The 19,363-nt window shown below is 38.9% G+C and overlaps 1 protein-coding gene across 2 annotated transcripts; it reads right to left on the reverse strand.

The window, feature by feature from the left end:
- Window positions 1-511: 511 nt before the first annotated feature.
- Window positions 512-16,382, reverse strand: Taf7l (TATA-box binding protein associated factor 7 like). Of its 2 annotated transcripts, none has more exons than XM_037199287.1 (12): window positions 16,107-16,382; window positions 13,123-14,053; window positions 12,336-12,469; window positions 11,263-11,392; window positions 10,994-11,049; window positions 7,864-7,905; window positions 7,035-7,107; window positions 6,508-6,609; window positions 5,825-6,088; window positions 5,410-5,522; window positions 3,935-3,994; window positions 512-802 (listed from the first exon to the last, which is right to left on the reverse strand). In XM_037199287.1, the coding sequence occupies exons 2-12, from the start codon at window positions 13,175-13,177 to the stop codon at window positions 758-760; spliced, it is 1,074 nt and encodes a 357-aa protein (XP_037055182.1). In that variant the 5' UTR covers window positions 13,178-14,053; window positions 16,107-16,382; the 3' UTR covers window positions 512-757. The 2 variants fall into 2 exon arrangements, with proteins under 2 accessions (XP_037055182.1, XP_028730827.1); XM_028874994.2 differs by lacking the exon at window positions 16,107-16,382 and having other exon boundaries at window positions 13,123-13,201; window positions 13,989-14,303.
- Between the last annotated feature and the right edge of the window lie 2,981 nt (window positions 16,383-19,363).

A 19,363-nucleotide genomic window follows, 5' to 3' on the forward strand; every position in this document is an offset into this window, starting at 1 on the left:
TCTTTTCTTATGGGAGTTACAGTGGGAAGACATAGAAGAAGAGTAACATCTTTGCTCTAATTCTCCTCTTAGCTAAAGAATAACAACCAGCTACAGCCCTCAATATCTAATCATAGAGCAAAGATAAGTAGCGAGAAATCATCAGTGAGCGGGAAAGCAGCCTTGAACCTGAGAAATGCCAAGAGGTAGGCATTTAAATAAGTGTGACAGGATCTAGCCCTTGATAGAAATTAGGAGTGTTTTCATTTTTTATTTTGTTTTGCTTTTTGAGACAGGGTTTCATATGTATCCCAGGCTGGCCTTCAACTGTGAGCCTTCTGCTTCTCCCTTTTGAATGCTGGGATAACAACCTGACAAGTTTACTATTTTCTATATTGTAGGAAATACTTAAAATGGAATTTCAAAAGCTAACATCTGTAAAACAGTCAAACATCCTTCTAGACTACACCATCTGCCTTTGACAAACACGGCTGAATGATCTCATGGTACCATAGATCAAAAGACAAAGATATACACACACATATATATAACCTCAAATTGACAAAGTAAAACAAAATCTCATGGTGAGTGGGGTCTCTAAACCTACTGTGCATTTTATACTGTCCCCTTCTACATGACTATGACCTTTAAATTTACTGTAACTAGTGAAAAATATTCAATTAAGCAAATACAGTTGGTCAAGATAAAGTAACTCGTGGTTCCACTCGGTCTTCATCTGGAAGGTGAATCCACTTTATATGCTAGACTGAGGGTTTCCTTATTCCTTCAGAAAACATTTCAGTTGTTCTTGTAGGTGATAAATCTGTAAGGAGAGAGAGGTAGAGAAACATTACAAAAGCTATATGAACTTTTTCTGGTATTCCAAACTTTATTTTTAAAAACATTATTCATTACAATTTCAAAAGTATGATAAAGATCCTTTTTACCATATGAAAGAAATGATAAACATGTACAATGGGACAAACTCATTTTAAGAATATTCAAAAGGTTAAAAGGTATTATCCATAAGCATCTGTCCACCTTTTAAGATATAGCATAATATTCAGGTAGTTTATTTCAAGGTTATTAAGGCTGTATAAATCACCCACATTTATACCTTAATTCCTCTACTTCAGATCAACAAAGATTTAAAGAAACACAGATAGTTTAACAAAGGAAAAACTGTTATGACTAACTAGTGTTTCTGCCTGGACTCCTAAACTTGAGATGTATGAGTCTCAGTGTCTTGATTGTTTCCCACTTACTACTGTTATTTTCTACCTCTTTTTCATAAACATAAATCTAAATGTTCTTTGAACAGACATATTATTGAATATGGCCTCTGATATTTAAAATCCTGTTCATATGCAGCTAAACTTTCAATGAGAATGACCAAATCTAACAAAAAAAAAAAAAGGTAAGAAGTAAAGATTCTGCTTAGAGAGTGTCAGTCCTAGATACAACTCATAAGCACAGAATTGCAGCTCATCCACAAAAGGTTTTCTAATTTGACTGTAGCAGTATCAAAACAATCTCAAATAAATCAAGACCTAAATGACAAAAAAAAAAAAAAAAAACCTCTCAAATGATAGAATTCTCACTGTTCATATCACAAACAGAGAAAACAGAGACAGGTTATCTGCAATATTAAAATGTATTACTTCATCTGTATTTACTTATATGACCAAGTAACTGTTTACTTGCATTTTGAGATATCTTATTTTCACAACATTCAAAGAGCAGTCACACTATCAAGAACTCAAGCACAATGCTGTGACATAATTCTTTCATTATACAAACTTATAAAGGAAGCTTAAATTGAATATGCTCAAAACTGAATAGTTTACTGTTAAAGAATCTAGACTTCTATGATATGAAGACAATCATGGAGGCACAGTGTAATAATATATGTATGCGTATGGTAAATGTCATATAAACCATTATTTGTATCTAAAACAATTTTTAAAGTTTTTTAAAAGATTAAAAGGAAAAAAATAATCAATGAAAGACATTATGGTCACAGCATTGTGCTTGAGTTCTTGATAGTGTGACTGCTCTTCGAACACACTGTTGTCTGGTTTGCTGAGAAAAAACAGAACATACTTAAGATGTCTGCTGTAAAATAGGGGCAATGAGCAATACCTTTACCATAAGAGCCTCATAATATAAAGTCCAGACTCTTTCAAGTTGTTACCTACAGGACTGTATAGTGAGAACTGTGCATGCTATCTATATAGCTTCATAAGCTTAACTCCCTTCGCTTCCCATTGTAATCTCTTCTGTGGCTTTGAATAAGTCACTCAAGTTAGAAACCTGACATATCTCTTTTAATACTTTCTTTTCCTGCATCACCCTTTAACTGACCTAAGTCCTATCAATCCTTTAAAAATACATCCTCTCGGGCTGGAGAGATGGCTCAGAGGTTAAGAGCACCAACTGCTCTTCCAGAGGTCCTGAGTTCAATTCCCAGCACCCACATGGTGGCTCACAACCATCTGTAATGAGATCTGGCACCCTCTTCTATATAGATAATAAATAATTCTTTTAAAAAAATTATAAACTTTAACTGTCACAGTGAGTTATTTCCCAAGTCCATGAATTAAAAAAAAATACATCCTCTCATATGTAAATGGTCACAGCAATATTATTTGTAATACTCAAAGAGAAGAAACAAATAAAATGTCTATCAGAAGAATAGTTAAATAAAATGTGGTTTATAAGTTCTTCTGAGTCAACTCTTAGGTCTGGTGTAGCCTGAGGCCTTGGTTGTTAAAGAGATAGTTCAAAGATTCATTAAAAACGTCTGGGTCTTAGGCTAGCTAGATGACTCAGAATTTAAAAATGCTTGCTGTACAAGCCTGAAAACTTGAGTTTGATCCTAGGACCTACTTGAAAAATGAGTTTGATCCCAGGACCCATATGATGCAGATAGCCCATTCCCACCAGTTGTCCTATGATCTCCAAACACATGGCCCTGTGTGCGCACACATACAAACATGCGCACACATACACACAAACATGTGCACACATACACACAAACATGTGCACACATACATTTATAAAATAAAAATTTTAAATAAAAGTTTAGGCTAGGTCTGATTTTCCTGCTTCATACTCAGCAAGGAATTTCTTTTTTCTTTTTTCTTTTTTTTTTTTTTTTTTTTTTTTTTTCGAGACAGGGTTTCTCTGTGTAGCTTTGCGCCTTTCCTGGAGCTCACTTGGTAGCCCAGGCTGGCCTCGAACTCACAGAGATCCGCCTGGCTCTGCCTCCCGAGTGCTGGGATTAAAGGCGTGCGCCACCACCGCCCGGCTGCAAGGAATTTCTTAAACCCACTTAAAACTAAAACCCATCTTTCGTATCCTAGCCTACTGTCAAGTGATGTAACTTCTGCTTTATTTTCTGATCTTATGGTAAACAACTCTCTTTATGGCTTTAAATGACTCACAGATTATCAAGTAGTCAAGTTCTCTTCCTGTGTGAGACCTTGAATATTCTCCACCCATGGGGCTCATCCTACTGTTAGACTACTCTTCCAATGTAGGCATAAATATAATTTCCTTGGGGAGGTTTGCCATGTTCTTGTAATTTAATCCAGGACTCTCCTTACTGTAATGGGAATACTGACATTTCCCCCCTCATAGAGCTTCTTTGGAATTTGTACTTAAACATTTATATGATAATTTGTTTACCATAAATCTCCCCTGGCAGACCATTAGCTCTATGAGGACAAGTATTTTATCTATCTTACTCAACACCCTTTATCCAGTGCTTTTTCACTCCAGTGATATTCAGTAACTGTTAAATGAACAGATTTGCAAAGACTTTGATCCACGCTGCTATTCTCACTCAGAAAATATGTTTACCACTATTCTTATAAGACACACAGCCCGAAATTAGGTTAGAAGTGGGTGAGTTCTTTATAGCAAATTATTTCTTTAAAAACATACTTCTTACCTCCTCACATTTTTGTTTTTCCAATATGTTAAGCTGCTCCAAAACATACTGGAAATGCCTCTGGAAAAAAACAAAATGTACCAGTGATGAAAGATGTATCTTAAAGGAAGAGAGAGCCACAGAACACAGTTTGTCACATATTTGATAAGAAATCTGTCAATTATAGGAAGAACACACTTTTTAGAAAAACTGGAGCACAAAACTTCTGCCTAACAATCCAATCTTATTTATTTTATGTACTCTCTACAGCATTTTTTCTTGTCCTAAAATAAATGGGTGAAATGTCTACATGCTACATTTTCCCTGGTGTTGTACAAATCCTCCATTCCCCCTCACTAGAACAGAACATTACTACTCCTAATACTACATACAATAACACATATATGTGAATCAGACATATATCACAATAGTACCAGACATCTGAATCTTTCAAGATATATCTATACCTATTATCTTTGGCTATTCTAAAGGACTACAGCCAAAGTGGATAAAGCTCTATGCCAAGCTGCTTCCCTTTGACAACTACTGCTCCACAAAAAAATGCAATCTAGCCGGGCGGTGGTGGTACACGCCTTTAATCCCAGCACTCGGGAGGCAGAGCCAGGTGGATCTCTGTGAGTTCGAGGCCAGCCTGGGCTACCAAGTGAGTCCCAGGAAAGGCGCAAAGCTACACAGAGAAACCCTGTCTCTAAAAAACAAAACAAAACAAAAAAAATGAAATCTAGCATAGGCTCTCTTAGTGCTTTACAGTCACCTTACTACCAAGATGGGAGCAAATGTGGCATAACAATATCTTTTCCTTTCACTGAAACTCTGAAAAATGTATCCATAAAAATAAAATAATTCCTTCACATTTCATCATATATGATAAGAATTTTAAATGAATCTGCTCCTTTTTTACTGAAATAAATGTATTTTGGTATAAACAACAGGTTTATTCTAGAATTGCAAATTACTATGGTTCCTCTTGGAGTTTTAATTCTATTTTCCTTTTTTTTTTTTTTGATACAAGATCTTATTGTGTAGCCCTGGCTAATCTGGAACCTGTTATATACACCAGGTTGTTCTCAAATTCATAGAGAACCACCTCTGCCTTCCCAGTACTGATGATAAAAGGCACGTGCCACATGCCCAGCTAGTTTTAATTCGTTATAGAGTGGGAATGGTGACAGTATCTATGTTTCAGGGACCTGAGGATTAAATGAAACAATAATACATAACTCTTTTAGGCACTGTTTGTATAGTAAATGGTCAATACTGGTCATTATCTCAGGTCACCTTGTCCCACTCCCCATAAAAATACTTAGATTATAAAAATTACTCAGATATAATAAAACAAGGCTATTCTTAGTGGTTGTTTCTAAGAAGTTATTTATGTTTATGAATGAACTGCACAGTGATGTCATGAGTGGAAACATAGAGATGAAATTTTGAAAGTAGTACATCAGGACGTCTAACAGCCAAAAAGAACTTACCTTAAGGGTCATGTTTTCCACATTCCTAAGGAGGTCTTTCTGTCGTTGTGCTTTCTTATAAACCTGTTGAAGCTTTTTTTCTTTGTAATAAATCAATTTCTGAATTCCTGTGACTGAAAGAGGTAGAGAAAGGATTTTTGTATATAAATAGAGCTTTAAATAATGGATCAAGAGTTCAAGGCCAACCTGATCTACAGAGCAAGATCCAGGACAGGCACCAAAACTACACAGAGAAAGCCTGTCCTGAAAAACTAACTAACTAAATAAATAAATAAATAAAGGACCAAGTCACAAATCAAGTGGAACTCTAAGGACAAAAGACTTCTGAAAACTAAGCATTGCACATAATGCACATTCAAAGTTAGCCTTTTATACCACCACCCAGACTACCCGATTCCTCTTTCCTTTGGCTTACTTATTGAACTGTAATCATAGTCTTTGTTTTCCTCTTCGGAGCTAGATTGAATAAATTTGGCTTGCAGCTCCCTTTCTAATTCCGCTTCCCAACTGTCTATCTTCTTTTCTTCTTCCTCTTCATCCTCTTCATCGTCATCATCATCATCATCATCACTCTCCTCTCCTTCATCATCCTCCTCAGCTTCAATTTTATCAGCCTTATCTTCCACATCATTACTGTTACTGCGAGAATCACCAAACATCTCTCGAAGCATATCATAGTCTATTGATTTTAAGCAAGGGAAAAATGAAGCAATCTGAAGCTTTGGAAATAACCATAACCCCAAATAGAAGTATATGCCTTACTATGTAATTCACTGGGCAACCAGTGAATTTTATAAATTATTTTCCTATGGGAAGATTATTCCCTTTGTAAAATAAGAACAAGGAATATGAAACACTAACATTCATCTGTATTCAATTATCAAGATATTTAGAGAATCTAAGGGCCTATAGGAAGTTGAATACCAGGGTATCTAGGACATTAGAATTCCAATCTAAAACCCTAAAAGCACAGAAGAACCAATGAGGAAGAAGGACAAAAGCATCCTTTTTCTGTGATTGTTCTGTGAGTCTGTGGCCCTGTCACACAGTTAACACTTGCCCTTATCCGAAGCTCTTCCTCTGTTTTCGATAAAGTACCTGATGAGGGAGGGCCACTCATTTGTGGGGTTCCTGAAATGCCTGAGATGCATCCTTGACTTTCTATTTCCTTGGTTTCATCATCAGCAATGACTTCCCAGCCTGAAAGTACAGCAGTCAAGGAAAAAGCAGAAGAGAGAGAACACACCGTTGAAAGGGAAGTGGCTTTTTAACTAAGAATGCTCTTAGTATTTAATTTAGATCATTGCATCTGCATTCCTAGTGTGGAAAACTGCCTTATATTAAATTACACACATAAATACATTTCGATTGTCTGTATTTACCATTTATAGCTAGAAAATAACATTTCAAAAATCTTAAGTTATACACATCAACCATGCACTCAAACATTACAAGTGAGGACTAAGCATGCTGCTTAGTGGTGCAGGGACTACCTAGTTTAGTAAGGCTCTGAATTTGATCCCCAACATCTCAAACAAAAGCAAAAACACCAACCAGAGGTGTGATTTGTCAGAACATGCACAAGATGAAACAGACTATAGGGAAATATTTGATATAAAGGATACGGACACTGATGGCTTCAGCATCTGAGCACAGCAGTCTCTTCATTTCTTTTTCCACATTTGGAGATTCAGTGTACTGAAGCAAAGCATGGAAGGAAACACCAGGAATGTCATTTAGCACTCAGTTTTATGAAATACCTTTTTCCTATATATTAATGAACTGAAATGACTGGGTCTTGTTACATGCTCATCCAGCGAAAGTTCTACTTAAATAGTGCTATTTATGAAGAAATCAATCCAAAATCTGTATTTTTGCATAGCAAGCTCATTTTTCAAATTAAATCACTTGAAATATTTAATCGTATCTGTCTATAACTCTATGGAAAAGATTTTCAACATTCATGTTTTATTACTTGCCTTAACTCATTGGCAAAGAACAATAATTGCATGTTAGTTACTTATGAATAATTTGGTTTAAAATTCAAATTCCCAGACTTCATTTTTCCATCTTTATTATTAAAATGTTCCTAAAAAAATTAGATCCTATCTGCATGTTCTCACTTGAATACAATTTTAAACAATTACTCCACAGCAATTAATTCCTCATGACGCAAATATAAATCAAGGCTTTTGATGAGAAGTCCCATTAGTTCAAGCAATTGTTAGTAAATTGATCCCTGGACTCCAAGGAATGGCTTTTGAAATGAAAATAAGGGGGTAAAAGCAGTTTGCAATACATGGCAATACTAGCAAAACTCTTAATCTTTTACCCTAGAAGTTGTTATTGGACATTAAATCATTATTTCCCAGTGAATAAAATCCAGTGTATGTATGTATATGTTTATATAAAGCATAGTAAAGTAAACAATGAAGATTATGAGCACCGCTGTACCTCACTGAAGCTGATTTCATCCATTTGTTTGACACTGGGGAGCTACGAAGTAAAGCACAACAAAGAACAATGTTATATTTTGATTTTTCTACTTTAGTCAAGCTTAAAGAGCTCTACAACTATATTTAACTGCTTTTACATTTAGTAGACAATAAATTTAATTGACTAGCAGGTTATTAAGCCAAAGTTAACACATAAATTAGGAAAGTTGATCTACAACTTTAACATGGTTTCTTTCAAAATTCTGACAATGTTTTCTGTATACAAGTTTATTCTAAAATTCATATGGAAGGATACTGATTCTAAGTTTTTAAAACAATATTGAAGCAAACGAAGTGGTAGCAATCAATCTTCTGATTTCAAGACTTACCACATTATAGTATCTGCGGAAGGATTGACACATGGATCAGTGGAACAGAATAAAGAACCCATAAACAGTACCATACAAATATTCCCAAGGAAGAGGTGGAGGAGGAGAGGGAGAGAGTAGAGGAAGAAGATAGGGAGAAGGGGAATCTTGAATTAAAACTCACATTTTATAAAACTGAAATATGGATTTCAGGCATAAGTATAAAATCTTCAGTATCTAGGCTAAGTAACAACAAAAAAGTAAAACCCTTAGGACAAAAACACCAATAAATTCAGCCTCATCAAAACGAAAAATCTTGCTGTCTACAAGTGCTTGTGAAGAGGACTAAAAACTCAAGCTTACCAGCTATGAGAAGGTATTAATAAACTATGCATATATGATGAAAGACTAGTATACAGAACAGAAAAAGAACTCTTGGAATTTAACAACAAAAAGTCATTTTAGAAAATGGGTAAAAGAAGCTCAGTGTCACGGTGCATGTTTGCAATCCCAGCATTCAGACACTGAGGCAGAAGCATTGCTGTGAATTCAAGGCTATAATCTATCCAAATTAATTCCACATGAAAATCACTACACACTTATAAGAATGGCTAAAATAAAATAAAATAATGACAAGACCTAATGCAGGTGAGGAGGTGGAGAATTTGTATCATCCATATACTATCAGTGTTAATATACAATGATAGTTCCTCTGAAAACAGTATAAACTAAAAATACTTGTGGCTAGTGAAGTGGCTCAGCATTAGTATGCTTGCTATCAATCCTGATGACCTGAATTTGATACTTAGAATTGATTCTCAGGTTTTCCTGTGAGCTCCATTTGTTGCACACATGCATGCACACACACTAAATGAATGTAAATAATTTTTTTGAGACAGGGTTTCTCTGTGTAACAGCCCTGGCTGTCCTGGAACTCGCTTTGTAGACCAGGCTAGCCTCGAACTCAGAGATCCACCTGGCTGGGATTAAAGGTATGCACCACCACCGCCTGGCTGAATGTAAATAAATTTTAAAAGCTAATGTTTGGCAAGTAACATGCCTCAGGTGGTAAAGGGTTTGTTTAATGTGAACTAAGCTCTGGGATTAATCCTTAGCAACATATAAAACAAGGTGTGATAATAAATTCCTGTAACGCTAGCACTTGAGAGGTGGTGGCATGAAAAAGTTCATCTGTGACCACACAGCAAGTTCAATGCTAGCCTGGACTACATGAGAAAGACCCTGTCTCAAAAATATTTGTATAAACCTGCCACTTGCGGGGGCTATAGAGATGGATCAGTGGTTAAGAGAACTTGTTGCTCTTACAGAGGACCACTTTATGGTGGCTCACAACCATCCTTAACTCAAGTTCCAGGAAATCCAACAGGCACCTGCGGTATACATATGTGCATGCAGGCAAAGCATTCACAGACATTATGTAAAATGAATAAAAATCTAAAAAATATTTTAAAATATGCCACTATCATATGATTCATCATTATTCCTGAGCATTTATCCTAGAGGAATTAGGATTTAAGTTCACACAAAAACCTACTCACAGCCTTATTTATAATTGTCAAAAACTGGAAACAATACAGTTATGTTTTAATGGGTAAACAGTTAAACACACTTATATTCACACCATGAAATGCAATTCAGCAATAAAAAAGAACTATTGATACATGTTATTCTTAGATGCTATACTGTATGTTCAATTTATTGAATGTCATAAAAATAACAAAACTACAGAGATAAAGAAAAGATTTTGAATTGCTAGGCACTAAAGATCAAGAGTGTAAAGCAGGAAGGAAGTATAAGTAGTTACAAAAGGACAATTATGAGAGATTTTGTGGTGATGGAACTGTTTAACAACTTGACAATGTAGGTGGGTCATGAATCTAGCCATGTAGCAAAACTGCATAGAACTAAATATATATACAAATACATAAGTATAGGTAGATGAGAAATTTCATTAAGATTGGTGAATTGCAATAACGATCATTTCATTTGTGATATCATTCTCTAGTTTTGTAAAATGCTACAAAGGGGTAAAGAGTACATGCTAAACTTCTATTTATTTCAATTGCATTTGAATATCTGATTATTTCAATGTTTTTCATTGAATTTTTTAAATGAGTCCAAGGTACCGTACTCTTCCTGTAGCTCACCTGAAGTAAGGTTACGGATTTAAGCAGAATTCCTACTTTATCTGGTCCTAGATGAGTTCAATTTAAAACTTGATCTTTTTTAGAAAAAAAAAATCTCACTGTGTATCCCTAGCTAGCCTGATACTGAAGACGTAGCCCAAGGTGTCTCCCAACTGAAGGCAATCCTCTTGCTTCAGCTTCTCAAATGCTGAGATCACAGGCCTTAATCAACATGCCTGGCAGTTGAAAGCTAAAAGCATGAGCTGAAATATCAAATCATGATTCTTCTAAATCCCTAACAATGAGCCTATGACCTAAAGAACTGGGTCTATTTTCATTCACTGCTATAGTCACAACTGCTAGCTCATAATTCCGTGGATTGTGAATATTCTTCATTTTTTTCATTTTTGAGACAAGGTCTCATTCTGTAGCCAGGGACTGTCTTTAACTCATGATCCTTCTACTTTAGCATCCAGGTGCTGAGATTACAGGTAGGTACCACCACATCTGGTAGGCATTCTTTATTGGACATACAAGTGAACCAATGAATTCCCAACTGACTTCCTACCTTTCTTTCTCCCTCATAGTCCTCTCCTAATTCACCCCACAGAAACACAAGTAGCATGAGACTAACCTTTTTTGCTGTTTTCCGGAACCTTTTCTTTCTGACATTCTTAAGTGGTGGAGTAACTAAAATAAAAACATGATGAAATATACCATATGACTGATGACTCTCCTATATCTACATGAATTTGATAAAGAAATGTGTCATGCTCATGGTATGACTTCTTTCTTTAAACATAAGAAGTTAATAAACCAGGTAAGAGGTCCCTGATTCATAGGGATTTGCAATTCAATAGATAAATGTAGTCAGGCAGAAGGAGCAAGGGATCTGTGACTTACTGCCATGCTTCCAGTTATATTTTTTTTTCTGTATCTTCCCTTCACCTTTTCCAGTTACAGGAGGATCAGTAGAGGCAACTGGTTCTTCCGGGAAAGGATGAGGCTCACTATCAGAACTGCATACAAGCATCTATATTTAGCAAAGACAAAGAAGTTTACTATTGCCCCAAATATTGGTTAGTAATAAATCATTGGCATACCACCAGACATGTGGAGAACAGATGATTCTTGGAATTTCCCAAAACCAAGTACATGTAATATACCTTCAGGTTCTTTAATATATCCCTTTCCCATCCTCTCTTTCTCCCCTCTCTCCCTCTTCTCTCTCCTTGAAACATGATATGTAGATTTGACTTTTACCTAGTGTTTACCCCTGCAGAAGCAATATCATAAAATGCATACATTTTAGCATTATGATTTAGAGAGGAAATCATAAAGCACCAGTAGAGATAAGTAAATAAGTTTCTTTAGTGTTAATACACTGTTATAGTACAAATTGCAGAAAAAGACCTTAGCCATTTGTATTTTTAATTAATGAAAGTCACTATAAATGGCAAACAGAGAGCAGGAGTCTGTAAAAGTAAAGAAATAAAAAAAATAAGTATCAGATATCAAACCAGAGCATGACATTATGTTCCCCTGCAATTGGTCTGGTGATTATAAATGGTAAATAGCCATTTAAATTTGGAACAGAATACTGGCAGAAAGACTGAAGATTCCACAAAGGGTATGAGAACTAGAAGATTAAGAAAATCAACCCAGTTGTGGTGATATAGCTCAATGGTAGGTAGAGCACTTGCCTAGCATGCATGAGGCCCTGGTCCTCAGCACTTAAAAAAAGATTTTGTGGATCTGGAACTATCACTCAGTTGGTAGAGTGTCTATCTAACATGCACAAAGCCCTAGGTTTGGTCCTCGGCACAACTTAAGAGTCAAGAAAGGCATGTCCGTACACCCAGCAGCACCTGGTAGTTGAAGAAAGAAGAATTAGAAGTTTAAAGTCATCCTCAGCACCATACTGAGTTTGAGGCTATCCTGGGATATATGAAACCATGTCTCAAAAAAATTCATACCTGAGAAATATCTGCTGTTTTATAAAGTGTTTTTCTATCAACAGTTTTCAGGCTTTCGATAACACAAGGCAAATTAACCAGCTTAGCAGACAGTGAGACATCTTCTACCTGAACAACTGCATTACGTCCATCAGCTAAAGGAAAGTAGAGAAAATTAATATTGACATTCCAATGGACTGTTCAGTCTCCAAGAATCTGAATAATGAGGACTTATGTGGGACAGACAAGTTCTTCAATAAAACTTACTATTTTTTTTCTTTCTTTCTTTTTTTTTTTTTTTTTGTTTTTCGAGACAGGGTTTCTCTGCGTAGCTTTGCGCCTTTCCTGGAGCTCACTTGGTAGCCCAGGCTGGCCTCGAACTCACAGAGATCCACCTGTCTCTGCCTCCCGAGTGCTGGGATTAAAGGCGTGCGCCACCACCGCCCGGCTAAAACTTACTATTTTTGAAAGGCTAGAAATCAATATTCAATTAGTAACTTCCAAAAAAAGAAGAGAGTATCCATAGCTTGTTTTTTACATATTGTATGTTACTAGTTCAAAAATATCTAAGTTTCTTTCCAATGGTAACAAAGGTGAGAAAGACAGCAAGCAACTGTTTTCTTGTTCTCACCAAAAGCAAATTTCATTCATTTAAACACATTCCTTAAAAAAAGAAGGAAAGCATTTGATTGTAACACTGTATTCTTTCTAAAGGTTGGATACCTAGTGCCTGGCACATACCAATATATAGCAAATTATTGTTTAATATATTAATTTAATATTTAATATGTTGATATTAACTACTTACAAGAAAAGTCGACTTTTAGTTTATCCTTCATGGCAGCACCTCTAGAATGTATCATCTTCCTGACAGTATAAGCATGTTCCTAAAAAGGAGGCAAATTAAAAATCAGAAAGATTGTCTTAAGAGTCTTCCTTAAATAAAACCTTACATTTCCCAAATGTTAACTATGCTATGTACCGTGAGAGCCCATGCATTGTATAAATCAAGTCAAATGAATTCAACTCAAATTTCATCTTTATCTTTTAGGAACTACACTTGGTGCCTTCTCCCAGCTTTTCAGTTCTACTTCTTACTGCTTATTCTTCCATTGTAGATGCTAAGGAAAGGCTTTAGCTACAGTTCACTAGATATATTAATTAACTATAATGGATAATAGCTTTCTGATCATCTCTATCATAGGCTCCTAAATGAAATAATACTTGAACATGCTTATCAATGAGAAGGGATATGAGAGTCAAGCCTAATGTTAAAATGAGTTTGACAACCTTGCTTGGTGATGAATTTGCAGGTGACAGTGGTAGTTCCTCCAACTACCTCTTCTGAGATGACAGAAAGAATTTTAGAACAGTCTTACCTTGGCTGTCCAGAAAATTGGCTGTTAATGTTTGTGATAAATGACTGGATGATCCATAATTGTCATTGTCATAGTTGTTTGGACAGGGAATTAACCCACATGATTGATGATATATACAGGAAGAAAGAAATATTGTGAGAAGGATACACACTACAATAGGACTGCTTAATAGAACATGAGTTCTGGGAAGCAAATGTTCTGACTTTTTATAGCCTAAAATGTATGTAAATTTTACCTAAGCAGAACTACACTTTTGCACTGAAGACATTTATTCTGAGATATAAAAGTTACTTACAGGAGGCAGACGCAAAATAAACTGTTCCTCAATATCTTGGGATTCATCCTGAATTAAACTCATGGCTTGTTTTTGAGTTCATGAAAACAAAGAAAACAAACAAAGTCACTACAAACTCTTGCTCACTCTGCTGACCATCTCTGGTTATAATATATTATACTGGTTATATTTTATTATATTGGTTATAATATACAAGACCTTACTATAATTCTCACTGAAAAGAAGTGTGTACAGTTTAGAAATATTTTATTTGACAAACTTGATTTCTAAAAGTAATCATTTCCAAAGTGAATCCAAATTATGCCTTTAATTCCAGCACTCAGGAGGCAGAGGCAGGCGGATCTCTGTGAGTTCAAGGCCAGCCTGGGCTACAGAGTGAGATCCAGGACAGGCTCCAAAGCTAACAGAGAAACCCTGTCTCAAAAAACAAAACAACAAAAAACCCACTGTAACATTCTTTTAACACATAGCAGTGTAGGACTCTCTTAGGGTGGAAACACACTAGTTAAGATTCAAATCACTTAGTGTAAAACTGGGAAAGGGAGGGTTAAATGGGGTGAGAAGAAAGGAGGACAAGGTAGAAGCAGGACTATGGAGAGGGATAACTAACACTAAAGATACTCTGGAAAAGACATCTGGAAACCTACTACTGCAGAAGCTTCCTAACTAATATAAATAGACATAAATAAAGGGAGTTTAAATGAAGCTATCCTATAGTAGGGGATAATAGTTAATAGTTTAAAAAAAACGAAAGAACTGTATATTAAAGAAAATGAATCCGCTTTTCCCCCAGAAATATTTATTTTTCTTAATTTGTACTTTTTTAATTTCACAAGGCACTCTTGGATGTCTAATTAAATGAACAAGATCACTGTCCCCCCATTCACATCTGGCTTATCTCCGTTCAGCAGAACAACTGGGACGATGCAGCCAGGGAGCACAAAAGTCCTTGCTCCAGGCCGCACACGCCAGCCAGCGCAAACTTGGTCCCGAATATTTTTTTTCTAAAGTTTACAACCACCACGAGCGGCCGTTTGGAGACAGTAACTGTCTGGCTTCCATCTTTTCCCTGGGGAAACCGAACAGAAAAGTTCCGCTCCGGCCGCCGCTTCTGCTCATCTGTGCTGCAAACCACCCCTCCGAAGCCGCAGAAGCCTTCGCACCTCACGGCCGCCGGGCGTGAGGCGCAAGGCATGCGCAGACATCTTCCCACCTTCTCGGTCCTCTGACTCTCCTGCTGGCCGGGACGCCCACGCCAAGAGAGCCCGAGCTGAGGCGTAGCCCCGCCCAACGCCCCCAGGCCCCGCCCCAGCCCCCCCCCCGGGAGAGGGCTCCAGGCCTCGAGGCCACCTGGCCATGTGTGAGAGCCCGAGAGCCCCGCACGAGAGCCCCACGGCCCAACCCGCCAGGGGCCTCCGCAAAGGCCCAGCGCTGACTAGCACGGCGGCAGGGGGTGCAAACCGAGGCCGCCTGAGGGGCCGGGAGGTGGGGGGGCCAACACACACATGCACGCGCTCGCTCGCCTGTACACACACACACACACATGCACGCGCTCGCGTGTACACACACACACACACACACACACACACACGCAGCGCCGCTCGCCTGTACACACACACACACACACACACACACACACACGCACGCGCTCCCTCGCGTGTACACACACACACACACACGCGCTCGCCTGTACACACACACACACATGCACGCGCTCGCTCGCCTGTACACACACACACGCACATGCCCGCTCGCCTGCACACACACACACACGCGCTCGCTCGCGTGTACACACGTACATACACACACACACACACACACACACACACACACACACACACAAAGAAAAAGTGGCGCGCGTGCCTGATCCTCCCATCCGAGACCCCGTCCCTTGGCTTGGCCACCTCCGTGGGTCCAAAACCTCAGCCTGCCGCCCTGAGGCCCAAACGGAGCGGCCAGCTCTGGGCCCTCGTCAGGGCGGCCGGCCGGCCATGACTTCCTGGGACGCAGGCCAGGCTGCGGCCTGCACCTCCCGACAAGTGCCTGGCGGCCCAGCCCCTTCGAGGCTCCCACGTCCCCCCCGCTTTGGTCTGAGAACCGAAATCGAAAGCCACTCACCTTCCATGGACTTTTCGACGGACCGAACACCCGAAGGCCTGCGGCGGCTTCCCCGGGCCCTGGCCCGGTAGACACTGGTTATCGCTGGCCCTTGAAGCCCTCCGGGAATCACTAGGCCTCGAGCCCGGCCAAAGGCCACTGGGCCTCGAGCCTGGCCGAGAACTGCTGGGCCTTGAAGCCCTCCGGGAACCGCCAGGCCTCGAGCGGAGCCAGGAACTTCGGGACCTTCAAGGCCGCCGCCGCCACCTCCGCCGCCCACGGGCACCACTGGGCCCCGTGCTCGCCCACGCCCACCAGCCGAAGGGCCTCGCCCACGCCCACGCCCCGGTGGGCCTCGCCCACGCCCACGCCCCGCGGAGCCTCGCCCACGGCCCCGCCCCGATGAGCCTCGCCCACGGCCACCGCGACCCAGTGGGTCCCCGGCCTCTCCGCTGTCAGACGTGGCCAGAGCGCTTTCAGCACCCAGGCTGACAGCAACTGGGGGCTCCTGGGAGCCCATGGCTTCCGCGGTCGAAACGGTTGTTGGAGGGGCTCGGGGAATATCGGGGCGCCCCGCCTCTGGCAGAGCCCCATCAGCGTCTCCTCCCTCAGCGCGCTCCATGACCCACACTACCTGAGAGGAGGAGTCTGGGGGGGGGTCAGGGGGGGGGCTAAAAATGGCGTCGAGTTTTGTCACGTGGTGTAACGGGTTCCAGAATGTTCATGAAATTATGCAAAAATGGATACCCCTTAAAGAGACAGCGACGCTAATAAGACGTTTCATTGCCTATCAAAATTTTCGTGAACTCTCTACTGCTTAACATTAAACAAAACAATTTTCAGGAGTGCTTTTTTGACAGACTCGTACAATCATTTCTTCTAGATACATATTTGATTTTTATGTTCAATAAAGCTACATTATCGGGGCTTTAAACCTTCAAAAAAAGTTTTGGTGAGTTTTGGTATCCACCAGTATACTTTATGATGGCTGCTAGAACGCTCAAAACAAAATTTGCAGCCTACCTCTAAAATACCGAACCTGGGACAGGAGAGATGGTCCACCAGTTAAGAGCCAAGATTGCTCTTGCAGAGGACCACACTTGAGCACCCTTATCACATCGTGAGAAATTGTCTGCAACTCCAGCTCCGTGGGGGGATCTGATGCCTCTAGCCTCCAAGATATCTACATTCACATGCACACAGACACTCACTAAGAAATATACAATTAGGAGCTGAAGATCGGCTCAGTGGTTAAGAGCACTACCTGACTACTCTTCCGGAGGACCGGGGTTCAATTCCCAGCACCCACATGGCAGATCACAACTGTCTGTAGCTCCACTTCTAGGAGACCTGACACCCTCACACAGACATACATGTAGACAAAACACTAATGCACATAAAATAAAAATAAATTATTTTTAAAAATACACAGGGGGCTAGAAAGATGGCTCAGCAGTTAAGAGCATTGGCTGCTCCTCTAGAGGTCATGAGTTCAATTCCCAGCAACCACATGGTGGCTCACAACTATCTAGAGTGGGATCTGATGCCCTCTTCTGTCATAAAGTCATATGTGCCGATAGAGCACTCGTATACATGAAATAAATAAATAAATAAATAAATATTTTAAAAATAAAAATACACAATTAAAAAAATCTTAAAAATAAAGTACTGAACCTTCTTGGAATGTGTCAACCATTCTCTTTACTTTCCTTGTTGACTGTTTTCATGTTCAGTACATAACACTGAAAACTGCTCAAAACTTTAAAAAAAGAATCAGCTATAAATGTTAGATAAATAGTGCTTTAGCAAAAATGTCTAATGAAGTATTCTTTGGATATAAAAGGGGGCTGTAATAACAGTTTCCTTATAAATGTAATACTCCTAAAAGCATTAAGAGAGAATTTATTTTATTAGCATAGTAATTGTATGTATATTGTATATGCATACAATATATATTGTAATGGGTTGCATTATAACATTTTGAATGCGCACATTTACATACATTGAAAATATTTACCCCCTCTAGTATCCTTTCTCATCCATCTCACCCTTCCACTTTGCCCCTTTTAGAGCAGAACATAATTTTCTTTCTTTTTTTTTTTTTTTTTTTTTTTTTTTTTTGAAACAGGGTTTCTCTGTGTAGCTTTGCGCCTTTCCTGGAACTCACTCTGTAGCCCAGGCTGGCCTCGAACTCACAGAGATCCACCTGCCTCTGCCTCCCGAGTGCTGGGATTAAAGGCGTGCGCCACCACCGCCCGGCTAGAGCAGAACATAATTTTCATTAACTTTTTCTTTAAATAAATTTTAGGTTTGCATAATGACATTTATTTTGCCTTTTTTTTTTTATTTTGAGAGCTGAGGATCGAACCTAGGGCCTTGAGCTTGCTAGGCAAGCGCTATACCACTGAGCTGCATAATGACATTTAATACATGCATGTTATTACACATTGACTCATTTGTTCGCTGCCCCCTTCACTTCCCCTGTGCCCTCTATACACCTCCCATAGGTTCCCTTCTTTTCCTCATAGTCCCTCATTTCTTAAGCTCATTACTTTATTCCCTCTCTTTTTTAAATTTATTTATTTTTATTTTATGTGCATTGGTGTTTCAGAGTTACAGACAGTTGTGAGCTGCCGTATGGGGCTGGGAATTGAACTCAGGTTCTATAGGAGAACAGCCAGTGCTCTTAACCACTGAACCATCTCTCCAGTCCCCTTGTTCCCCTCTCTTAAGATCTCTTCTTCTCCTCTATGATCCCCTTTCCACTTTAATGACTCCCAACACATATGTAAACACACAATACATGTACACAATTTTAATTTTTTAGATTTGTTTATTTAATGTGTATGAGTGTTTTGCTTGCATGTATGTACACCACATGCATGCCTGGTCCCCACCAGATTCCCTGGAACTCAAGTTACAGACAGTTGTGAGTCACCATATGAGTTTTGGAAACTAAACCCAGGTCCACTGCAAGTGCTCTTAACTGCTGAGCCATCTTTCCAGCCCTATATACAGATTTAAATCTAGGTTCTTCATATAAGAGAAATTATGTGGTATCTGAGTCCAGATGATTTCACTTCACATAATGATCATTTTTTTTCTGTAAATGTTATGATGTCATTTTGTTATCCCATGATCTCATTTTTATTAAAAATATATTTCATTTTATAATGACTGAATAAAATTCCATTATATATATGTACCACAATTTTATACACTCATCTGTTGATGGACATCTAGGCTGATTCCGTCTCCTGGCTGTTTTGAGTAATGCA

Source organism: Peromyscus leucopus, chromosome X, assembly GCF_004664715.2.
Source record: "Peromyscus leucopus breed LL Stock chromosome X, UCI_PerLeu_2.1, whole genome shotgun sequence".
NCBI classification, from domain to species: domain Eukaryota; kingdom Metazoa; phylum Chordata; class Mammalia; order Rodentia; family Cricetidae; genus Peromyscus; species Peromyscus leucopus.